Source organism: Liolophura sinensis, chromosome 6 (assembly GCF_032854445.1).
Source record: "Liolophura sinensis isolate JHLJ2023 chromosome 6, CUHK_Ljap_v2, whole genome shotgun sequence".
Lineage (NCBI taxonomy): Eukaryota > Metazoa > Mollusca > Polyplacophora > Chitonida > Chitonidae > Liolophura > Liolophura sinensis.
This window is the reverse complement of record NC_088300.1, coordinates 50,856,794-50,882,496: the sequence shown is the minus strand read 5'-3', so window position 1 is coordinate 50,882,496 and position 25,703 is coordinate 50,856,794. Positions and strand designations below refer to the sequence as shown.

Sequence of the window (25,703 nt, the reverse complement as noted above, 5' to 3'; positions counted from 1 at the left end):
GTCATCACTACTCCGTTTATGTATAGGTCAGTGGAGAGAATACCTCACCTAGTCAGTCAACCGATACGATACATGACATTTTACCAACCATACTAAACAAACACCATACAGGATATCTCATATATTGACAGTTAAGTAACAGAATACATGACAATCACTAGCCATACTCAACAAATACCAGTCATGGTACCTCACCTATTTACAGCCAACTGCTTATGAAATATCCATGGTAGAACTTAAACGTACTTTTATGTAACTTTCCTTGTCATGTCTCACTTCAGATATGAACTGGATTCGTTTAATACATTATTAATCGTCCCAAAAACAGGAGACATGATATCTCACCCACCCCATGTCAATTAACACGACACATGAGACATTACCAATCATACTCAACAAACGCCAAGCATGATACCCCACAGTGAACTAACGTAATACATGACACACTAGACAGGAAACAGGATACCTGAGCTATTCATACTCATTTAACACGATACATGAGACATTACCAATCATACTCAACAAACACGAGGCATGATACCTAACGGAATACATGACACACTAAACAGAAGACAGGATACCTTACCTATTAACAGTTAACTGACACGATAATGAGACATTGTCGGTCATACTCCAAAAACACTAGACATGATACCTCACCTATAACTCGTCAACTGACACGATACATTACACATTACCAACCATACTAAACAAACACCAAACACCATACCTCACCTATTCAGTCAACTGACACTATACGTGACACATTACCAACCATACTCAACAAACACCACACAAGATGCCTCACATACTCAAAGTCAAGTAACACAATACATGACATTCACCAGTCGTAACAAATACCACACTGGATAGCTGTTTACAGCCAACTGCCTCGGAAACATCCACTGCAGAACTGAAATGTACTTTTATGTAACCTCCCTTTTCATGTCTCACTTTAGATGTAAACTTGATTCGTTTTCACTGATACCGGCGGTCATGTTTACCGACCCCCACTGAGTAAATCGCCAGTGATTCAGGGACGAGACCCCGGTAACGGCTTAAATCAATACACACACTACCTCTATTGCTCCTGCTTTTATACCACTCCTTTAACTACTTTTATATGACGGCGACGCCGATGTCTATCTCCATCAGAACTTAACAAGCCGTCATCATCATTCAGTCACACGCCCGCTCAAGTTTGCAAAGGGCTTATGCAAATAGAAAATTTCAGACGCAGCTGTGAAATGGACTGAATGTACAGAAATCACTAAAAGAGCAATTATATTTGAAATAAATTATTTTGACATCACGGTTTAATGTGATACCAAGCTATGCAGATGATTATGCCGTTTTAGCCCCCAGTCGTACAGAGAGAGTGAAAAGTGCTTCTGTTATCAGATTTTACTTGCCATCAAACGTTGTGTATGTGAACAATCTATGCATGTTGGTTCTTCTTTGCTGTCCATCGTTATAGGGAAACTACTATTTCATTGGGTAATCGGTTTATATTAATATTCATCAGCTATTCTTGGATGGATCGGTCCTTTCCGCCTGTTAAATGAAGGCAATACACATATCTACATTATAAACGACGTGTAAGACGTGATAAAATGGAGACGTAACGAGCGATTACAGCTTAATGAGAGTGGTGGGAATTGATGTCAGATTAATTCCTCGTGAAAGGATCTTTCATTGACGGGATTATATAACTCTTCTAGTAGACATACTGGCTGCTGATTAGAAACATTCCAGCTACAATTCCTTTCTCTACAAACAGCATGTGTAAGTGCTGTTCTCACGTCATGCACAAAGGACTACAGGATTCTTGACAATGGAAGAAAACGTGTAATGTAGACATAGACTACATAGTAAAACAGGCATGTATGTGTTTATATGTATACATAGTCGTGATTGGTTGTGAACGTTTTGCTTTTAGTAAAATTTCCCAGACATCGCATGGAGTCAGATTATAATACTATAAGCATTTGGGCATTTTAAAGAGACATGCCTCCTAAATGAGGCAGTACCAAGATACTTGATAAAACTCAGCGCTAATAGCATCCACCGCGTCACAAGCCGACTCTCTGATCACTCGGCCATCTCAGAGCATCTGCTTTCGGTGAGGTTAATACACAAATTCACCAAGTGCTGCAGATCACCTGATAACTGGCTGTTAAAAATGCCTAATGCGAATTCCAGGAATCACCTAATACACTCACTACGATCATTAAGGGGATTTAGTGTCAGTTGTGTATCATACCTATCTTGATCAAGAATAATGAATAAACAATGAACCCATGCATAACCATACCAATGTATATTTGCACATTTTAGTTACGGGAAGTTTTTACAATATTTGGATCATGAACTCGGTGATTTCACTGATTCATAATTGTCTATATCACACATATAATAGCAATTGACATTTATAATAGGGATTGATTACGGCGACATTGCATGTAGAGCTTTATACGGTACGACGCTAACTGTATTTCTATTTATATCGGTGCTAAAAGTCCTCCAGGAAAATCCCAGAGCCAAGCCGGGCGAAGGCAGTGATGTGCAATTGTACTTTCACTTTCGTTATAGGTGTGCCACGTCATCTGTCTCTCCAACCTGCGCATTTAGGCAGAAATCACCCTGCACAAACAGCCATCTTTAGCTTGCCGGCGACCAATTTGAGGTGAGTTGTCGACATTACAGATATCGGACTAATTCCACTTCACAGAACCGTGTCAGTGTTGTAAGTCTTCTGGGAGAAAAGTTGATTGTCGAGTACAAACATTCAGTTTCTAACTCTTTTCTCTGTCAGCCTGGAGCAGGCGTAGTGATGTAGTATAGCTCAGTGTTGTACCGATCAAGGCCTGCAAGCTTACCGAGGGAGATTTAACGTGCTATATAGGCCAAAACGTACCCAGTATACAAGGTTTATGTCCGCCTATATAGAACCCAGCGGTCTAGAATGGGTCAGTTCAGAGACTACATGTTATTACCCGCCGGATCGCTTGTTCGAATGGGCGTATAGGGTCTGTGGGGGACACAATATGGTTTCCCCTAAACGCTCGGCTAGCCTTTGCTGTATCATCAAGATATTCTTAGGTACTTGCCCAGTTTAATCAGATTTGCAAATATTCACATGTTTATTTCACTACTCTTATCTGATAGACAGATAAATCGCATTAATGAATAGCTTACATATACTTGTTGAATCATATATTATAATCAGTGTCAGTTAACATCGACGTATTGTCCTGGGATCGGCTGTTCAAGCGTGTATTACCTCACACCTGTAGTTAAATGTTTAGCAAACCTCAGAAGCCAATATTGTTGTCCCATGCCAATTATAACAGCAGCAGATTTAGTACATGTTTAATGCATTATTACACTACCGCTTTGGGGCTAATTACAAATTAAAATTGAAGCTCGGCTTAGAGATAAATCTGAAATTTAGGTTTGAACAGTCCTCTCTCCTCATTTCACATAGCCTTGGCCTGGCAGTAAACTGGGTAACCATGGCCCAGTCCAAACCCCTGCTCGTGGTCGCCATTGACATCGGTACAACGTATTCTGGCTACGCCTTCTCCTTCCAACACGAGTTTCTGGCTGATAAACTCAAGATTACAACCAACAAGGTTTGGTCAGATGGGGACAACCACCTTCAGACCTCGTACAAAACCCCGACATCTGTACTGTTTGACCCGTATGGACATTTTCACAGTTTCGGATATGAAGCGGAGACAAAGTACTCGCAACTCGCCAAAAACAAGGAGGAAAAAAACTGGTTGTTATTCCGTCGATTTAAGATGAGCCTCTACAAATCTGAGGTGAGACACAAAAACGAAAACTACCTGGCATTTAAAATCTTTATTTATTACCACTACAATACACGTCGATAATTCAAGATGACGATGGAAATTTTCGTTTGCAAAAGTGGGGATATATACCCATGGATCTTGAAATACCCCATGGTACAATTCCTGATATACCATCGCTCAGCATGCACTGTTTGTATAATGGATATAAGTACTGAAGATAACATTTCGATTATGAACAGAAAATGTGCGGTGTGCTCTGTTATTGTTAATAGGACTGGCATAGACGAATGTTAATGGAGAAAAAAAGCAACAAATACAAGAGCATGACATGTACACATGTCACCTGCGAAGGATCAGTTACAAAAGTTGTGTCCCCTGTTTTACTTTCTGCCCTATCTACACAGAGTTTATTGCATGTCTTTTGTGAAACATTAACTTGCAAATTTAACAGTTATATCTCTGTTTTACTAGCAAATATTTATTTATTTCACAGGTGTTTTACACCGTATTCAAGAATATTTACTAGTAAATAAGCTCAACGAATAAGACAGTACCGTACCATTCCTACATTTACTGATCAGTGTTCCATTTTATTCGTACAAAAATACCACTTTATTGATTGATTTTTGTCAAAATACATCTGCATTAGTCTATCTGGTTTTTGTTTGTACCTCAGATAAGTGAGACTATGGAGCTGGAGTCGGTGTCCGGACAACGGTTGAATGCCCGCAGTGTATTTGCCATGTCAATACTGTACCTTAAGGAGCATTTCAGTCGAAGCCTTCAGCAGCAAGTGGTTGACACGGAGATCCAATACGTGCTGACGGTACCTGCTATATGGGACGAGGATGCCAAGCAGTTCATGAGGAAAGCCGCTCTGCAGGTACAAATTCCTGATGAAATTTTCATGTAATGGTTTCTTTGATGTTTATGATTTTCTATCATAATCCGATTAACTGTTAATTATCTATTACACACAAAACGCTGGTGTTCAATTGGGTTATTGTTTTAACACTCAGCTTAGATATTTACTCAGGTGTAAAGAAAAGTCATTGTATTCTTTTGCCATATTCATAATTATGTTCACAATGAATAAACCCTTTTCGATATCATTTAAACAACAAATGATAGCATATATTTACATGTTTTGTTTCTTTAACCAGTCTGGGATACTTGGAGATCAACTGGCTATTGCACTGGAACCGGAAGCGGCCTCCATTTTCTGTCAGTCCTTATTAGCGAACAGCCGATCCGATGACGAATTCCGTGACGCAGACGACATCTCGGGAATTGGATCTCGCTACATTGTTGTGGACGCTGGAGGTACCTGACTAAATCTGAACGTAAACGCATTATCATTCGTATGCCATGTGCGTAGGGATTCTAGTCGTGGAATTAAATCTAAACCATTTTTGTTTTAACGATTCTATAAGATCTGACGTCATTGTATTTAATCGTGTCGTTGTTCAAATCGTACTGCACTATGAAATGATTGTATGCGCTTCAGAGGACTGAGGACAATTACGTATTTATGCAGATGAAGTGGTAACTGTTCATCTAGTACATGAACTCTCCATATTGCCTCCTTTTTATTCACAAGTTTAAATTATTGTTCATTAGAATGAACAACCATGGCTATGAAAGCTATATACTACGCCGAAGAAGTCAATTTACAAGATATGGATCGACAGAAAATCAGTTATTTTTGCTTGTGCCTTATAGAGCATATACTGAATAGATTTTATATATACTGAATAGGTTTATAGACGCATATATAATGTTACTGCTTATCTCGGAACTGAAGTTTGAAATATACAGAAACCCTTTGATTTGGGACAGTTAATAGGTAGAGAAATGGAGATTAATCGGATAGGGGTTATATGATCACACTGTAGACAGTGTGGGCTGTTGAACTGTTGATGGCAAAAACTAGGTGTGGGCATGGTTGATCAACAATATTGGCATAATAAACTATACAGGATCATTTCCCAGAATTTTGGACACAGGGCTTTTACTGACATCATTTATTATTTTACTCACTCATTATTTTGAAACTGTGTGGCTTCTCTTCAATCTGTCATCCCTACATGTGTATCTAAATAAAGAATGTAACTCATGGGCCTAAACTTGGTTGATAACGTTTCATTTTACCCAGGTGGTACTGTGGACACCACAGTGCACGAGGTGATGCTAAGCGGGGATCTCAAAGAACTACACAAAGCCAGCGGGGGAGGTTGGGGCGGCACTCAGGTAGACGACCAATTCACCGGACTATTGCTCAAGATTTTTACCGTAAAGGTGATAAAGGAGTTCGGCAAACACCACAAATCGGATTGGCTGGAACTTGAGAAAGAATTTGAAATTAATAAACGGAGGATATCTAGTAATGATGAACAGAAATTCACCTTCCGGTTGCCGGCGTCCCTACGTGAAGTATTCTGCTTTCACAGCAAGTGCTCGCTAGAGGACCAAGTGGCTGAGTCTGGATTATCCAAAGATGTTCGGTTTACAGGTGACAAGATGAGAATCAGCGGTAAAATGATGCAGTCTTTGATGAAACCATCTATCCAGAGCATTATCACTCATGTAGAAACACTAATGGCGGATCCTAAGTGTAGAGGAATTTCCCACATCTTACTGGTGGGTGGGTTTTCCGAATCGCCACTTCTCCAAGAGGAGTTCAGGAAGAACTTCCGGTCAGTAACTGTGGTCACTCCTCTAGACGCCGTCCTGTCTGTGGTGAAAGGGGCGGTGATATTCGGCCATCGACCGGGCGCCATTGGAATCCGCCTTGCCGCATTTACTTACGGAAAAAGGACATCAAGAGTTTTTATTGATGGTGATGATGCCCCTGAGAAGTTATTCATAGCTGAAGGCAAAAGGTTATGCCGTGACATTTTCAACATATTTGTTACGATGAACGAAGAAGTACCATACGGTATGGAAACTAGAGAGCAGACCTTTTCTCCGGTTTATTCTGGACAAACAACGATGGGGCTTGCAGTATTTAAATCCACGGCGACGAAACCCAAATATACAACTGACCCTTCATGTTTTCAGTTAGGTAGTTTCAGAGTAGACATGCCGTATTTGACGGGAAAGAAGAACCGTAAAGTCGGAGTGAAGTTTATACTGGGCGGTACAGAGCTCAAGGTGAGAGCTCACGAGAAGACGACCGGGAAGATTTTCGACGCTACCTTTAACTTTGTGACAAAGTAAGTCAGACTATCTGTATGCTATCCAGAGCCACAGACAGCGGACTGAAGATAAAAAAAATATTAGCTCTTGGAACAGCTCACCCCAACCTAATTTTGTGAACACGGAAGGGGTCAGAACTTGAATACTGTTGTAATGTTTGATATCACTTTCACTGAAGAATTGGTCTTAGGTCAGACCATGTATATGCTGTCCAGAGCCACAGAAAGCGGACTTAAGATTAAAAATGTGTACATGGGAGCTCTTGGAACAGCTTACCTCAACCTAATATTCTGAACACGAAAGGGATTAGACATTTGTCGCTGAATACTGTTGTAATCTTTGAAAGCACATTCACTGAAAAACTAACAAGAGGTATCACGTGATTGTTGCTGTGTCAGTAAATTTATTAGATAAGATATCCTTTTAAATATTTGGACCCAAGATATTTGCTTTTAGTAGATACATATATTGCACATTTTGTGTTTATCATTTATGTTTAACATAAACAATTAATCAAAAATATAGTGTTCGTAGTATGCGGATGGTTGCTGCGCCAGCAAGTATTAGACAAGGTAAGCTGTCAGAGTAAACCGAAGAAATTTATTTTTAGCTGACACATTACATATTTGGTGTTTCTTATCATATATGCTTAACATATACAACTAACCAAGAATACAGTCTAATATACCATAAAAATCTGAGAGTCTATTAGTCTCATCTGGCGAAATGATCCAGTGCCCTTTCACTAATGATGTCTCTGTGAGTTCAAGTTTAGCTCATGCTGGGTTTCTCCCTGGCCCGCACGTGTGAAAAATTGCCATCAACCTGCGGGTGATTGTGGGATTCCCCTGTGCTCTGCCCGATTTCCTCCCACCATAATGTTTGCCACCGTCAAGAAATGAAATATTCTTGATTACGGCGTAAAACACCAATCAAATAATAATTAAATAATGGAGACATATCTCATGTTGCCTTAAATCTTGGATACTAAATTGGTAAGTATGCATGTGGCAAGGATTCGTACCTCTGTGCTATTGTACATGTATCACTTTAACCTTGAGGTGAAACAGGCGATAAATCACAGCTTTGCTTTTTGGATGATTTGTGGCGATATGAAAGAGTAGATGCACTAAGCTTTGAACGTGATCAAATATCCGTTCACTTTTTGGTTTACTAATTGTTTCCATTAAGATGTTAGAAAATTTCATTATTACTCTGGTTATGTAAAAGGCTGTATCCCTGAATAAAAGTTATCTCGATGACATCGAAGACGTTTTGCCAGTAAACAGATGTTATTAAACGTCAGCTCAATTAATCAACTACCTGGGCCTTGGGGACCGCGATGGTTAGTACGCCAGCGCGGCGCATTTATCAATGACCCAAGAGCCTTTCTTCATTGCGGTCTCTGTGAGTTCAAGTCCAACTCACGATGGCTCACTCTCTGGCCGTACGTGGAAAGGTTTTCCAGCAACCTGCGAATGGTTGTGGATTTCTCCCGGGCTCTGCCTGGTTTCCTCCCACCATAATACTGACCGCCGTCGTGTAAGTCAAATATTCTTGAGTGCGGCGTAAAAGAAATCAAATCAATAAAAAATCTCAAATAATCACATAAACATCAGATATGACACCTCACATATTTACAGTCAACTGCCATAATACATGACACACCAAACATAAGACGTGTATATAATCTATTCATCGTCGACTGACACGATACATGACACATTATACCAATAATATCTAGCAAACATCAGACAGGATAACAAACAGGAGACAGGGTTTCTCACAGGTAACTGACATGATGTGTGATGCTTTACCAGCCGTACAAGTAGCAGATAATTTAATTATTTGATTAGTGATGAATATTTCAATTATACGACGACGGCCAGCATTAGTAACAGATAAGATACCTTCCATATTTACATGCAGTCCACTGACACAATAGATGACACATTGCCTCAGTGTTGTTACCTCAGTGTCAATACCTGTACGTCGTATGTTGGAAATTTGGTGGACAGCTTGCCAAAGGTCGGTAGTTTACTTAACCCATAGAAAATGACTGCCATCCTATAAGCGAAAGATTCCTCAGGATGGTTATAAACAATCACAGTCAAATAAATTAGTAAATAAATCATGCATACAGAAAACATGAATAAGGCAAAATACTTAGATAACAAAATCGTGGTTAAACCTAAATGTGTACTTTCATGTAACATTCCTTTTTGTGCCTCATCTCAGATTTGAACAGGATCGTTTTCTCTTATATGCCTGCGGATATATTTATGGATGTCCACGGTATTAACCACCAGTGATTGAGAGACGAATATCCGGTAACAGATTAAATAAAACCGGATTATGTATACTGATTCGGCTTTTATATTACTCCATTCACTGCCATGATGTGACGACGAGTCGGATGTTCCTTTACAGGCCGTCATCATTATGCCTGTCAGACACGTACGCGCTCATGTTTGCAAACGTTTATGCAAATATAAAATTAGACGCACTTATGAACTGCACTAAATATAGAAATAGAGCTAAAACATAATGATGATAATCCTGTTTTTGTGAATAACACGTGGAGGGCGCGGAAAGTGCTTCTGTTATCAGATGTTACCTTTCATCGACGGCCGTGTATGTGGAGAACCTATGCACGTTGTTGCTTCGTCTGTTCTGTCCATAATTATAGGGAAACTACTATTTTACTATTTATTGGGTACTGTATTTATACTGATAATCATCAGCTATAGAGTGGGGTGGATCATGTATAAAACTCCTTGTTGAATGTAAATGCGAAGTATCAGACTTGACGAAATGAAGATGTAACTTGCCAGCGATCTCTACTTAATTGGTAAGAATTTAAGTTCTAGTTCACATACTGGTTGCTGATTAGAATCGTTTTCTAAAAAAATTGATCCGTTAAGTTTAGCAGAAAGTTTGTTGTATGAGTGATGCTGGAATGTATTCTGTTATTATAACTCAATATTGTGTCACATTCAACAATAATATATTGTCAGTCTAATAGAATAGTTCTGTTGAACAGAATAAGTGTGTTATATTTAACAGAATTATCCGGATACATTTTGAGCATTACTCAGACATCAGACTTTCTGTTTAATTTAACAGAATAATTATTTTGAATAGTTCAGCTATAATTTCTTTCTCACCAAAAATAGCGTAGAACACACAGAAGGATTACAGAACTCACGATGAAGAAAGCCATGGCCTAACGTAGACAAACATGTAGTCTACACCATGAAACAGACATTTGCATGGTTGTATCTATGATCTCGAGAAATTAGGAATATTTCAGTTTTAGGAAAACACACCTGACACAGTATGAAGTCAGGCTATATTGCCAGAACCAATTCGCCTGGTAGACATACCCCCGAACAAGAGAGTATACCAACATTTTTAATGACTTGGGTTTCACTCCAGCCACAGTCCACAAATCGGATTGGCTGGAACTTGAGAAAGAATTTGAAATCAGTAAACGGAGGATATCAAGTAATGATGAACAGAAATTCACTTTCCGGTTGCCGGCTTCTCTACGTGAGGTGTTCATCTTTCACAGCAAGTGCTCGCTAGTGGACCAAGTGGCTGAGTCTGGGTTATCCAGAGATGTTCGGTTTACAGGCGAGAGGATGAGAATCAGTTGCAAAGTGATGCAAGGGTTGATGAAACCATCTATCCATCCATCATCTTACTGGTGGGTGGGTTTTGTAAATCGCCACTTCTCCAAGAGGAGTTCCGAGAGAGCTTCCACTCTGTGACTGTGATCACTCCACTTGACGCCGTCCTGTCTGTGGTGAAAGGTGTGGTGATATTCGGTTATAACAAAACTGTGTGTCTATTAGTCTTATCCGGTAAAATACTATAAAAGACACCAATCAAGAATTGCGTCATTGCTGGTCCAGGAATCTGCGTATGGCTTCGCCAAAAGCTATGTCAGGGGTTGTAATTATGTTTTCAGGATGAAGTAGCGCTTCTATGTTCGTAGATCTCAAGTCCCATTGGTGAAGAGGAGGACATGTATTTTTTTGTTTTACGCCATATGCATCATGTGAATAGAAACATGTGTATTCCTTCAGGAATAAAATGAAAGTAATTTTGCCTTATTTTCTAGAGCTTTAGTTGTTTGTTATATACTATACCATAAGCTTTACGATCGTTATGCATGTGGGAAGAGCTCGTACCTTTATGTCATGGGCGCTCCTCTATAGATTTATCGTTTGAACCTTGAGGCGGTATGAAATGGCAGATAAACCAAGAGCTAGATTTGTAGCTGGACCGTGGCGAAGATTTGTTAACCTCTGCAACATCTTACCTCAGAGCGGTCAGTTCTGGTTAATTAATTGTTTCGATTTTAACGTTTGCAAATTTTATCACTATTTCCGTTAAGGACTGGGCTGCATATTTGAAAAAATTCATGTCTGTAAATACGTTTTACTCCTACACAGACGTCAGTAAACGTCAGCTCATCCAACCACATACATGTACGTGGAAACACCAGACATAATACCTCACAGTAAACTAACGTCATACATGACACACTATATAGGAGACAGGATAGCTCAGCTGCTCACAGTCAACTGAAACGATAGATGACACATTACCAATCATACTCAACAAACATTAGACATGATATCTTACAGTAAACTAACGTAATACATGACACTGCACAGGAGATAGGATACCTCAGCTATTCACAGTTAACTGACACGACACATGAGACATTACCAATCATATTCAACAAACACCAGGCATGATACCTCACTTATCCCCTGTCAACTGACACGATACATGAGAAGTTACCAACCATACTCAACCACATACTGGCTGCTGATTAGAAACATTCCAGCTGTAATTCCTTTCTCTCCAAACAGCGTGTGTAAGTGCTGTGCTCTTCGTCATGCACACGTCCAGTCCAGTGGGCAGTCCTGTGCCAACGTCCCTTAACTACCTGGTGCTGCAGGTCATTTGATAAGTGGCTATTAAAAAAGCCTAATACGAATTCCAGAAGAAATGACAGAGTCGTGATATACTCACTATGATCATTAAGGGGATTTAGTGTCGGTTGTGTATCATACCTATCTTGATCAGGAATAATGAATAAACAATGAACCCATGCATAACCATACCAATGTATATTTGCACATTTTAGGTACGGGAAGTTTATACAATATTTGGATCATGAACTCGGTGATTTCACTGATTCATAATTGTCTATATCACACATATAATAACAGTTGACATTTATAATAGGGATTGATTACGGTGACATTGCATGCAGAGATTCATACGGTACAACGCTAACTGTATTTCTATTTATATCGATGCTTGAAGTACTCCAGGAAAATCCCAGAGCGAAGTCGGGCGAAGGTAGTGATGTGTAATTTTGCTTTCACTTTCGTTATAGGTGTGCCACGTCATCTGTCTCTCCATCCTGCTCATTTAGCCAGAAAGCATCCAGCAGGGTGGTAATCTTTAGCTTGCCAGCGATCAATATACTTGAGGTGAGTTGTCGACACTACAGATATAGGATTAATTCCTCTTCACAGAACCGTGCCAGTGTTGTAAGTCTTCTGGGAGAAAAGTTGATTGTCGAGTACAAACATTCAGTTTCTAACGCTTTTCTCTGTCAGCCTTGAGCAGGCGTAGTGATGTAGTATAGCTCAGTGTTGTACCGATCAAGGCCTGCAAGCTTACCGAGGGAGATTTAACGTGCTATATAGGCCAAAACTTACCAAATATACACGGTTTATGTCCGCCTATATAGAACCCAGCGATCTAGAATGGGTCTGTTCAGAGACTACATGTTATTACCCACCGGGTCGCATGTTCGAATCGACGTATAGCTCATCATACGTCGTAGGGTCTGTGGGGCACTTAACGTGGATTTCTCCTATACACTCGGCTAACTTTGTTGTATCTTGAAGATATTCTTAGGCACTGGCCCAGTTTAATCACATTTGCAAATTTTCACATGTTTATTTCAGTACTCTTATCTGATGGACAAATAAAGAAAATCACACTTATGCTTACATATACTTTTTGAATTATATATTATAATCAGTTTTAGTTAATATCGAGTTATTGTCCTATCATCGGTTATTCAAAAATGTATTAGCTCATACCTGTATTGTCAGATTTTATAGTCAAAGGTTTAGCATACCCCAGAAGCAAAGGCTCTTGTTCCATCCCAATTATAGCAGTAGCAGATTTAGTACATGTTTAATACATTATTACACAATGGCTTTGGGGTTATTTACAAAATTGAAAACTCGGCTTAGTTAAATCTGAAATTTAAGTTTGAACAGTCCTCTCTCCTCAGTTCACATAGCCTTGACCTGGCAGTAAAACAGGTAACCATGGCCAATTCCAAACCCCTTATGGTGATCGCCATTGATATCGGTACAACATATTCCGGCTACGCCTTCTCCTTCCAACACGAGTTTCTGGCTGATAAACTCAATATTACAACCAACAAGGTTTGGTCAGATGGGGACAACCACCTTCAGACCTCGTACAAAACCCCGACCTCTGTACTGATAGACCCGTATGGAGATTTCCACAGTTTCGGATATGAAGCAGAGACAAATTACTCGCAACTCGCCAAAAACAAGGAGGAGAAAAACTGGTTGTTATTCCGTCGATTTAAGATGAACCTCTACAAATCTGAGGTAAGACACAAAGAGACCTGAAAACGACAACCTGGGCTCTAAAATCTTTATTTATTGCCACGATAAAATATGACGATAATTCAACATGACGATGCAAATTTTCCCTTACAAATGTGGGGATATATACCCATGGATCTTGAAATATCCCACGGTCCTGATATCCCATCCCTCAGCATGCACTATTTGTATAATGGATATAAGTACTGAAGGTAACCTTTGGATCATAAACTGAAAAATGTGTGGTGTGCTCTGTTATTGTTAATAGGACTGGCACAGAACACACAGATGTTAAAGATAAAAATTCAACAGAGACAAGAGCATGCCATGTACACATGTCACATGTATGGATGAGTTACAAAAGTTGTGTCCCCTGGTACACTTTCTGCCCTTTGTGCACGGAGTATATTGCATGTTTTGTATCAAGCATTTACTTGATAATTTAACATTTATAGCTCTGTTTTACTAGTTAGTATTTACTTATTTGACCTGTGTTTTAGACAGTACTCAAAAATATTTACTAGGAAGTAAGATGAACGAATAAGGTCGTACAGTACCATTGCTTCAAGTACTGATGAGTGGTATGTTGCCTTTCTTTCGTACAAAAATACCACTTTATTGATTGATTTTTTCATAATGCACCTGCTTTAGTCTACCTGGTTTTTGTTTGTACCTCAGATAAGTGAGACTATGGAGCTGGAGTCAGTATCCGGACAGCGGTTCAATGCCCTCAGTGTATTTGCCATGTCAATACTGTACCTTAAGGAGCATTTCAGTCGAAGCCTTCGGCAGCAAGTGGCTGACTCGGAGATCCAATACGTGCTGACGGTACCTGCTATCTGGGACGAGGATGCCAAGCAGTTCATGAGGAAAGCCGCTCTACAGGTACAAATTCGAGATAAAATTTTCATGTAATGGTTTCTTTGATGTTTATGATTTTCTATCATATAATCCGATTGACTGTTAATAATCTATTACACACAAAACGCTGGTATTCAATTGGGTTATTATTTTAACACTCAGCCTTGATATTTACTCAGGTGTAAAGAAAAGTCAGTGTATTCTTTTACCATATTCATATTTTTGTTCACAATGATACATCCTTTTCGATATCATTTAAACAACAAATGATAGCATATATTTACATGTTTTGTTTCTTTAACCAGTCTGGCATACTTGGAGATCAACTGGCTATTGCACTGGAACCGGAAGCGGCCTCCATTTTCTGTCAGTCCTTATTAGCGAACAGTCGATCCGATGACGAATTCTGTGACGCAGACGACATCTCGCGGAATGGATCTCGATACATTGTTGTGGACGCTGGAGGTATTTAACTTAATGTAAACGCATTATCATTCGTATGCCATGTGCGTAGGGATTCTAGTCGTGGAATTAAATCTAAACCATTTTTGTTTTAACGATTCTATAAGATCTGACGTCATTGTACCCAATCGTGTCGTTGTTCAAATCGTACTGCACTTTGATTGCACGCGCTTTAGAAGACTGAGAACAATTACGTATTTATGCAGATGAAGTGGTAACTGTTCATCTAATACATAAGGTCATGAGTTTATCCATATTGCCTCCTGCCTGGATATTCCCAAGTTTAAATTATTGTTTATTAGAATGAACAACCATGGCGATAAAAGCTATATACTTCGCTGAAGAAGTCAATTTACAAGATATTGATCATTGTCAGAAAATCAGTTCTATTCACCTGTGCCTTATAGAGCATATACTGAATAGAGTTTATATATACTGAGTAGGTTTATAGACGCATATATAATGTTACTGTTTATCTCGGAATTGAAGTTTGAAATATACATAAACCCTTTGATTTGGAGCAGTTAATTAGCAGAAAATAGGTAGAGAAATGGAGATTAATCGGATAGGGGTTATATGATCACACTGTAGACAGTGTGGGCTGTTGAACTGTTGATGGCAAAAACTAGGTGTGGGCATGGTTGATCAACAATATTGGCATAATAAACTATACAGGATCATTTCCCAGAATTTTGGACACAGGGCTTTTACTGACATCATTTATTATTTTACTCACTCATTATTTTGAAACTGTGTGGCTTCTCTTCAATCTGTCATCCCTACATGTGTATCTAAATAAAGAATGTAACTCATGGGCCTAAACTTGGTTGATAACGTTTCATTTTACCCAGGTGGTACTGTGGACACCACAGTGCACGAGGTGATGCTAAGCGGGGATCTCAAAGAACTACACAAAGCCAGCGGGGGAGGTTGGGGCGGCACTCAGGTAGACGACCAGTTCACCGAACTGTTGCTCAAGAATTTTTACCGTAAAGGTGATGAAGGAGTTCGGCAAACACCACAAATCGGATTGGCTGGAACTTGAGAAAGAATTTGAAATCAATAAACGGAGGATATCTAGTAATGATGAACAGAAATTCACCTTCCGGTTGCCGGCTTCTCTACATGAAACGTTCAGCTTTCAGAGCAAGTGCTCGCTAGAGGACCAAGTGGCTGAGTCTGGGTTATCCAGAGATGTTCGGTTAACAGGCGATAAGATGAGAATCAGCGGTAAAGTAATGCAGTCGTTGATGAAACCAACCATTCAGAAAATTAGCACTCATGTAGAAACACTAATGGCGGATTCCAGGTGTAGAGGAATTTCCCACATCTTACTGGTGGGTGGGTTTTCTGAATCGCCACTTCTCCAAGAGGAGTTCCGGAAGAACTTCCGGTCTGTGAATGTGGTCACTCCACTGGACGCCGTCCTGTCTGTGGTGAAAGGGGCGGTGATATTCGGCCATCGGGCCGGTGCCATTGGAATCCGTCTTGCAGCCTTTACTTACGGAATTCGTAGCTTATCCACTTTTGTTGATGGGGAACATGATCCTGACAAGTTAATTATGATTGAAGGTGAGAGGAAGTGCAAGGATATTTTTTACAGATTTGTTTCTGTTGATGAAGAAGTGCCATATGGTATGGAAACTAGCGAACATACCTTTTCTCCGACTTACTCTGGACAAACAAAAATGAGGGTGGCAGTGTACAAATTCACGGTGACCAAACCCAAATATACAACTGACCCTTCATGTTTTAAGTTAGGTAGTTTCAGAGTAGACCTGCCGGATTTGACGGGAGAGAAGAAGCGTAAAGTCGGAATGAAGTTTATAGTTGGTGGCACAGAGCTCAAGGTGAAAGCTCACGAGAAGACGACCGGGAAGATTTTCGACGCTACCTTTAACTTTGTGACAAAGTAAGTCAGACTATCTGTATACTATCCAGAGCCACAGACAGCGGACTGAAGATAAAAAAAATATAAGCTCTTGGAACAGCTTACCCCAACGTAATATTCTGAACGCGGAAGGGGTCTGAACTTTGTTGCGAATACTGTTGTAATCTTTGATATCACTTTCACTGAAGAATTGGTCTTGAGGCATCAACTAACAAGACGTGTCACGTGATTGTTGCTGTGTCAGTAAATGTATTAGATGGGATATCCTGTCAGATATTAAGACCCAAGATATTTGTTTTTAGTAGGCACATGTATTGCACATTCTGTGTTTATCATTTATGTTTAAATTATGAAATTAACCAAAAATAGAATGTTCGTAGTTACGGATGGTTGCTACGCCAGTAAGTATTAGACAAGGTAAGCTTACAAAGTAAACCCAAGAATATGTTTTGAGTTGACACATTACAGATTTGGTGTTTAACATAAAATCATATATGTTTAACATATACAACTAACCAAGAATATGATGTTCTTAGTAGTTGTATTATTTATTTATAGTTTATGAACAGAATACGGTATAATATACCATAGAAAGGCTCTGAGAGTCTGGAGATGCACAGTTGGCCGAAGTGGTTGCCACGCCAACGCGGCGAAAAGACGTAGTACCCTTTTACCAATGTGGTCGCTGTGAGTTCAAGTCCAGCTCATGGTTGCTTCCTCCTTGGCCGCACGTGCGAAAATTTCCAAACAACATGCGGGTGATTGTGGGATTCCCGTGGGCTCTGCCCGATTTCCTGACACCATAATGTTTGTCGCCGTCGAACACCTGAAATATTCTTGAGAGCGGCGTAAAACACCAATCAAATATGTAAATAAACCTTATCCGGAAAACTTCTAGAAAATAACACTTAAACGAGAATTGCGTCAAGGGTGCTCTAGGAAATTTGCGTTTGGAGTCGCAAAAAGCAGTCATAGAAATTGCAGCGATGTTTTGGGATGGGATAGTGCTGCAAATAGTGTTATCAGATCTTCGGCGCCAACATTTTATGCCATATGTATTATGTATATCCAGTTATGCCTTTGATTAAATTAACGAGACATAAAAATGTTGCCTTAAATTCTTAGGTACTAAATTGCTTAGTATGCATATGGAAAGGGTTCATATCTTTATGCTATTGTACATGCATTACTTTTACCTTGAGGTGAAATAGACGATAAATCATAGCTTTGCTTTTCGGCTGATATTTATAGCTTATTGGATTGTATGGTCTTGTATGGACGAGTCCTAGGCGCCCAGGAAAGGGACGAGCTTGCGAGTCCAAACAGGACCATACAATCCAATAACCTATTTATTATACACCCACTTGTCAAAAACGTAAGTAAATAAACTCGAACGCTGAACAAATTGGGTAAAACCGTGCTAATTATTTTAATATCGCGTAACAATAGACGATAGCTGGTTGCGGATGAATATGGAATACTGAATGGAGCAGTTTTATTGGCTGACGGAAAACTGGGTCAAGCGCACGTGGCCGAAGTGGTATTTTACCAATAGAACTGTAAAGAAAAGGAATGCAGACATTTCAGTGAAAATTAAGCGCAGTTATTGAAAACTACTCCACCAAACAGACTTGTGTAATCTTTACAGGATGAGGACGAAAGAGAAGTAGAGTTTGCTGACAAAGTTAGCTGATTATCCGTGGGATTCTGTGCGGAAGTTGATGGCATCGGAGTCGTGAAAACTTCGTTTGTGTGCACTTGAACTGACCGGCCAGGGAGTGTAAGCGCGAGAGATGGTTGACTGAAGGCACGATTGCCCTGAAGTAAACTCGACATTTGCTCCTGCTCTACGTGATCTAATTTAGAATCATACTCCTGGATGCTGGCAAGGGATTTGTGCCCGGTGACCTGCATAATTTTATGTGGAGCGACGCCAGATTTTACAAGGGTTTGGACGATTGTTTTTTCGACCGAGTGATTAGTTTTCTGGCCTTTCAGTCCAGCAGCCTCGGCTGCCCTCTTCATTAGCTCTCCCAAACGATACTCTACCATTGGAGTCGAGTAATACCACACAGCTGCATCAGGTTTGAGGCGACATTCGGGAAATGGTGTGAGGTAGAACGGACTGTCCGCAGACACAGATTTTTCTGGACGAGCACGGACGAACATCGTGTTGTATCGTCTGCTTGTTGACAAACAAAAAGTAGTCCGTACGTGTGACGTCACAGTTACAACTGTCCAATACATTATATTGGACAGTTGTGACGTCAGGAAATGTCATCACTACTCCGTTTATGTATAGGTCAGTGGAGAGGATACTTCACCAAGTCAGTCAACTGACACGATACATGACATATTACCAACCATACTAAACAAACACCACACAGGATATCTCATATATTGACAGTTAAGTAACAGAATACATGACAATCACTAGCCATACTCAACAAATACCAGTCATGGTACCTCACCTATTTACAGCCAACTGCTTATGAAATATCCATGGTAGAACTTAAACGTACTTTTATGTAACTTTCCTTTACATCTCTCACTTTAGATGTGAACTGGATTCGTTTTCACTTATACCGGCGGTCATGTTTACCGGCGCCCACGGAGTAAATAACCAGTAATTCAGGGACGAGGCCCGGTAACAGCTTAAATCAACCCAGAGACTACCTCTATTGCTCCTGCTTTTATGCCACTCCTTTAACTACTTTTATATGATAGCTAAGCGGATGTCTATCTCCAACAGAACTTAACAAGCCGTCATCATATTCTAGTCACACACCCGCTCAAGTTTGCAAAGGGCTTATACACACAGAAAATTTCAGACGCAGCTGTGAGGTGTACTGAATGTACAGAAATCACTAAAAGATCAATTATATTTGAAATAAATTATTTTGACATCACGGTTTAGTGTGATACCAAGCTATGCAGATGATTATGCCGTTTTCGCCCCCACTCGTGTCGAGAGAGTGAAATGTGCTTCTGTTGTCAGATTTTACTTGCCATCAAACGTTGTGTATGTGAACAATCTATGCATGTTGTTTCTTCTTTGCTGTCCATCGTTATAGGGAAACTACTATTTCATTGCGTAATCAGCTATTCTTGGGTGGATCGGTCCTTTCCGCCTGTTGAATGAAGGCGATACACATATCTACATTATAAACGACGTGTAAGACGTGATAAAATGGAGACGGAACGAGCGATTACAGCTTAATGAGAGTGGTGGGAATTAATGTCAGATTAATTCCTCGTGAAAGGATCTTTCATTGACGGGATTATATAACTCTTCTAGTATACACACATAATTCCTTTCTCTACAAACAGCATGTGTAAATGCTGTTCTCACGTCATGCACAAAGGACTACAGGACTCTTGACAATGGAAGAAAACGTGTTATGTAGACATAGATTACATAGTAAAACAGGCATGTATGTGTTTATATGTATACATAGTCGTGATTGGTTGTGAACGTGTTGCTTTTAATAAAACTTCCCAGACACCGCATGAAGTCAGATTATAATACTATAAGCATTTGGGCATTTTAAAGAGACATGCCTCCTAAATGAGGCAGTACCAAGATACTTGATAAAACTCAGCGTTGATGACACCCACCGCGTCACAAGCCGACTCTCTGATCACTCGGCCATCTCAGAGCATCTGCTTTCGGTGAGGGTAATACACAAATTCACCAAGTGCTGCAGATCATCTGATAACTGGCTGTTAAAAATGCCTAATGCGAATTCCAGGAATCACCTAATACACTCACTATGATCATTAAGAGGATTTAGTGTCAGTTGTGTATCATACCTATCTTGATCAAAAATAATGAATAAACAATGAACCCATGCATGACCATAACAATGTATATTTGCACATTTTAGTTAGGGGAAGTGTTTACAATATTTGGATCATGAACTCGGTGATTTCACTGATTCATAATTGTCTATATCACACATATAATAGCAATTGACATTTATAATAGGGATTGATTACGGCGACATTGCATGTAGAGCTTTATACGGTACGACGCTAACTGTATTTCTATTTATATCGGTGCTGAAAGTCCTCCAGGAAAATCCCAGAGCGAAGCCGGGCGAAGGCAGTGATGTGCAGTTGTACTTTCACTTTCGTTATAGGTGTGCCACGTCATCTGTCTCTCCAACCTGCGCATTTAGCCAGAAATCACCCTGCACAAACAGCCATCTTTAGCTTGCCGGCGACCAATTTGAGGTGAGTTGTCGACATTACAGATATCGGACTAATTCCACTTCACAGAACCGTGTCAGTGTTGTAAGTCTTCTGGGAGAAAAGTTGATTGTCGAGTACAAACATTCAGTTTCTAACTCTTTTCTCTGTACCCAGTATACAAGGTTTATGTCCGCCTATATAGAACCCAGCGGTCTGGAATGGGTCAGTTCAGGGACAACATGTTATTACCCGCCGGATCGCTTGTTCGAATGGGCGTTTATTGTCTGTCGGGGACACAATATGGTTTCCCCTAAACGCTCGGCTAGCCTTTGCTGTATCATCAAGATATTCTTAGGTCCTGGCCCAGTTTAATCAGATTTGCAAATATTCACATGTTTATTTCACTACTCTTATCTGATAGACAGATAAATCGCATTAATGAATAGCTTACATATACTTGTTGAATCATATATTATAATCAGTGTCAGTTAACATCGACTTATTGTCCTGGGATCGGCTGTTCAAGCGTGTATTACCTCACACCTGTAGTTAAATGTTTAGCAAACCTCAGAAGCCAATATTGTTGTCCCATGCCAATTATAACAGCAGCAGATATAGTACATGTTAAATGCATTATTACACTATCGCTTTGTGGCTAATTACAAATTAAAATTGAAGCTCGGCTTAGAGATAAATCTGAAATTTAGGTTTGAACAGTCCCTCTCTCCTCATTTCACATAGCCTTGACCTGGCAGTAAACCGGGTAACCATGGCCCAGTCCAAACCCCTTCTCGTGGTCGCCATTGATATCGGTACAACGTATTCTGGCTACGCCTTCTCCTTCCAACACGAGTTTCTGGCTGATAAACTCAAGATTACAACCAACAAGGTTTGGTCAGATGGGGACAACCACCTTCAGACCTCGTACAAAACCCCGACATCTGTACTGTTTGACCCGTATGGACATTTTCACAGTTTCGGATATGAAGCGGAGACAAAGTACTCGCAAGTCGCCAAAAACAAGGAGGAAAAAAACTGGTTGTTATTCCGTCGATTTAAGATGAGCCTCTACAAATCTGAGGTGAGACACAAAAACGAAAACCACCTGGCATGTAAAATCTTTATTTATTACCACTACAATACACGTCGATAATTCAAGATGACGATGGAAATTTTCGTTTGCAAAAGTGGGGATATATACCCATGGATCTTGAAATACCCCATGGTACAATTCCTGATATACCATCGCTCAACATGCACTGTTTGTATAATGGATATAAGTACTGAAGATAACATTCCGATTATGAACAGAAAATGTGCGGTGTGCTCTGTTATTGTTAATAGGACTGGCATAGACGAATGTTAATGGAGAAAAAAAGCAACAAATACAAGAGCATGACATGTACACATGTCACCTGTATATGGAAATGCGAAGGCTCAGTTACAAAAGTTGTGTCCCCTGTTTTACTTTCTGCCCTGTCTACACGGAGATTATTGCATGTCTTTTGTGAAAAATTAACTTGCAAATTTAACAGTTATATCTCTGTTTTACTAGCAAATATTTATTTATTTCACTGGTGTTTTACACCGTATTCAAAATATTTACTAGTAAATAAGCTTAACGAATAAGATAGTACCGTACCATTCCTACAATTACCATTTCTTTCGTACAAAAATACCACTTTATTGATTGATTTTTGTCATAATACATCTGCATTAGTCTATCTGGTTTTTCTTTGTAACTCAGATAAGTGAGACTATGTAGCTGGAGTCGGTGTCCGGACAACGGTTGAATGCCCTCAGTGTATTTGCCATGTCAATACTGTACCTTAAGGAACATTTCAGACGAAGCCTTCAGCAACAAGTGGCTGACTCGGAGATCCAATACGTGCTGACGGTACCTGCTATATGGGACGAGGACGCCAAGCAGTTCATGAGGAAAGCCGCTCTACAGGTACAAATTCCAGATGAAATTTTCATGTAATGGTTTCTTTGATGTTTATGATTTTCTATCATATAATCCGATTAACTGTTAATAATCTATTACACACAAAGTGCTGGTGTTCAATTGGGTTATGTTTTAACACTCAGCCTTGATATTTACTCAGGTGTAAAGAAAAGTCATTGTATTCTTTTGCCATATTCATAATTATGTTCACAATGAAGAAACCCTTTTCGATATCATTTAAACAACAAATGATAGCATATATTTACATGTTTTGTTTCTTTAACCAGTCTGGCATACTTGGAGATCAACTGGCTATTGCACTGGAACCGGAAGCGGCCTCCATTTTCTGTCAGTCCTTATTAGCGAACAGTCGATCCGATGACGAATTCTGTGACGCAGACGACATCTCGCGGAATGGATCTCGCTACATTGTTGTGGACGCTGGAGGTACCTGACTAAATCTGAACGTAAACGCATTATCATTCGTATGCCATGTGCGTAGGGATTCTAGTCGTGGAATTAAATCTAAACCATTTTTGTTTTAACGATTCTATAAGATCTGACGTCATTGTATTTAATCGTGTCGCTGTTCAAATCGTACTGCACGATGAAATGATTGCATGCGCTTCAGAGGACTGAGGACAATTACGTATTTATGCAGATGAAGTGGTAACTGTTCATCTAGTACATGAACTCTCCATATTGCCTCCCGCCTGGACATTCACAAGTTTAAATTATTGTTCATTAGAATGAACAACCATGGCGATGAAAGCTATATACTACGCCGAAGAAGTCAATTTACAAGATATGGATCGACAGAAAATCAGTTATTTTTGCTTGTGCCTTATAGAGCATATACTGAATAGATTTTATATATACTGAATATGTTTATAGACGCATATATAATGTTACTGCTTATCTCGGAACTGAAGTTTGAAATATACAGAAACCCTTTGATTTGGGACAGTTAATAGGTAGAGAAATGGAGATTAATCGGATAGGGGTTATATGATCACACTGTAGACAGTGTGGGCTGTTGAACTGTTGACGGCAAAAGCTAGGTGTGGGCAACGTCAATAAACAGCAAAGGTATGATGGAACTATACAAGATCATTTCCCAGAATTTTGGACACAGGGGTTTTACTGACATCATTTATTTCAGCTAAGCTCATTATTTTGAAACTGTGTGGCTTCTCTTCAATCTGTCATCCCTACACGTGTATCTACATAAAGAATGTAACTCGTGGGCCTAAACTTGGTTGATAACTTTTCATTTTACCCAGGTGGTACTGTGGACACGACAGTGCACGAGGTGATGTTCACTGGGGACCTCAAAGAACTACACAAAGCCAGCGGGGGAGGTTGGGGCGGCACTCAGGTAGACGACCAATTCACCGAACTGTTACTCAAGATTTTTACCGTAAAGGTGATAAAGGAGTTCGGCAAAAACCACAAATCGGATTGGCTGGAACTTGATAAAGAATTTGAAATCAATAAACGGAGGATATCTAGTAATGATGAACAGAAGTTCACCTTCCGGTTGCCGGCGTCCCTACGTGAAGTATTCTGCTTTCACAGCAAGTGTTCGTTAGAGGAGCAAGTGGCTGAGTCTGGGTTATCCAGAGATGTTCGGTTTACAGGCGACAAGATGAGAATGAGCGGTAAAGTGATGCAGTCTTTGATGAAACCAACAATTCAGAAAATTATCACTCATGTAGAAACACTAATGGCGGATCCCAAGTGTAGAGGAATTTCCCACATCTTACTGGTGGGTGGGTTTTCTGAATCGCCACTTCTCCAAGAGGAGTTCCGGAAGAACTTCCGGTCAGTGAATGTGGTCACTCCTCTAGACGCCGTCCTGTCTGTGGTGAAAGGGGCGGTGATATTCGGCCATCGACCGGGCGCCATTGGAATCCGTCTTGCAGCCTTTACTTACGGAACTGATACCTTATCCACTTTTGTTGATGGTGAACATGATCCTGACAAATTAATTATGATTGAAGGTAAGAGGAAGTGCAAGGATATTTTTGACAGATTTGTTTCTGTTGACGAAGAAGTACCATATGGTATGGAAACTAGCGAACATACCTTTTATCCGGCTTACTCTGGACAAACAAAAATGAGGGTGGCAGTGTACAAATCCACGGCGACGAAACCCAAATATGCAACTGACCCTTCATGTTTTAAATTAGGTAGTTTCACAGTAGACATGCCGGATTTGACTGGAGAGAAGAAGCGTAAAGTCGGAGTGAAGTTTATAGTTGGTGGCACAGAGCTCAAGGTGAAAGCTCACGAGAAGACGACCGGGAAGATCTTCGACGCTACCTTTAACTTTGTGACAAAGTAAGTCAGACTATCTGTATGCTATCCAGAGCCACAGACAGCGGACTGAAGATAAAAAAAATATGAGCTCTTGGAACAGCTCACCCCAACCTAATTTTGTGAACACGGAAGGGGTCTGAACTTTGTTGCTGAATACTGTTGTAATGTTTGATATCACTTTCACTGAAGAATTGGTCTTGAGGCATCAACTAACAAGACGTGTCACGTGATTGTTGCTTTGTCAGTAAATGTATTAGATAGGATATCCTGTCAAAGAGTGAGAACCAAGATATTTGTTTTTAGTAAGCACATATATTGAACATTCTGTG

General features: G+C 39.9%; 3 protein-coding genes across 3 annotated transcripts; all 3 read left to right on the top strand.

Moving 5' to 3' along the window:
- Positions 1–3,515: 3,515 nt before the first annotated feature.
- Positions 3,516–12,000, top strand: LOC135467310 (heat shock 70 kDa protein 12B-like). The gene is made up of 6 exons (XM_064745078.1): positions 3,516–3,827; positions 4,495–4,701; positions 4,982–5,141; positions 5,974–7,033; positions 10,653–10,831; positions 11,903–12,000. Exons 1-6 carry the CDS (start codon positions 3,516–3,518, stop codon positions 11,998–12,000), a joined length of 2,016 nt encoding a protein of 671 aa, XP_064601148.1.
- A 1,387-nt stretch (positions 12,001–13,387) lies between these two features.
- Positions 13,388–16,935, top strand: LOC135467309 (heat shock 70 kDa protein 12B-like). The gene is made up of 5 exons (XM_064745077.1): positions 13,388–13,699; positions 14,375–14,581; positions 14,863–15,022; positions 15,871–16,014; positions 16,229–16,935. Exons 1-5 carry the CDS (start codon positions 13,388–13,390, stop codon positions 16,933–16,935), a joined length of 1,530 nt encoding a protein of 509 aa, XP_064601147.1.
- A 3,582-nt stretch (positions 16,936–20,517) lies between these two features.
- LOC135467307 (heat shock 70 kDa protein 12B-like) lies at positions 20,518–25,399 on the top strand. Its single transcript, XM_064745076.1, has 5 exons — positions 20,518–20,582; positions 21,846–22,185; positions 22,939–23,058; positions 23,340–23,499; positions 24,336–25,399. Exons 1-5 carry the CDS (start codon positions 20,518–20,520, stop codon positions 25,397–25,399), a joined length of 1,749 nt encoding a protein of 582 aa, XP_064601146.1.
- The last annotated feature ends 304 nt before the right edge of the window (positions 25,400–25,703 follow it).

Coding starts and splice junctions, on each gene's coding strand:
- LOC135467310 (XM_064745078.1), top strand. CDS start 3,516: ATGGCCCAGTCCAAACCCCTGCTCGTGGTCGCCATTGACATCGGTACA. Junction 5,142..5,973: donor CATTGTTGTGGACGCTGGAG/GTACCTGACTAA, acceptor CATTTTACCCAG/GTGGTACTGTGGACACCACA. Junction 7,034..10,652: donor ACCTTTAACTTTGTGACAAA/GTAAGTCAGACT, acceptor TTCGGTTTACAG/GCGAGAGGATGAGAATCAGT.
- LOC135467309 (XM_064745077.1), top strand. CDS start 13,388: ATGGCCAATTCCAAACCCCTTATGGTGATCGCCATTGATATCGGTACA. Junction 13,700..14,374: donor TGAACCTCTACAAATCTGAG/GTAAGACACAAA, acceptor TTTGTACCTCAG/ATAAGTGAGACTATGGAGCT. Junction 16,015..16,228: donor CAAGAATTTTTACCGTAAAG/GTGATGAAGGAG, acceptor TTCGGTTAACAG/GCGATAAGATGAGAATCAGC.
- LOC135467307 (XM_064745076.1), top strand. CDS start 20,518: ATGACACCCACCGCGTCACAAGCCGACTCTCTGATCACTCGGCCATCT. Junction 20,583..21,845: donor TCTCAGAGCATCTGCTTTCG/GTGAGGGTAATA, acceptor CATTTCACATAG/CCTTGACCTGGCAGTAAACC. Junction 22,186..22,938: donor TGAGCCTCTACAAATCTGAG/GTGAGACACAAA, acceptor CTGTACCTTAAG/GAACATTTCAGACGAAGCCT.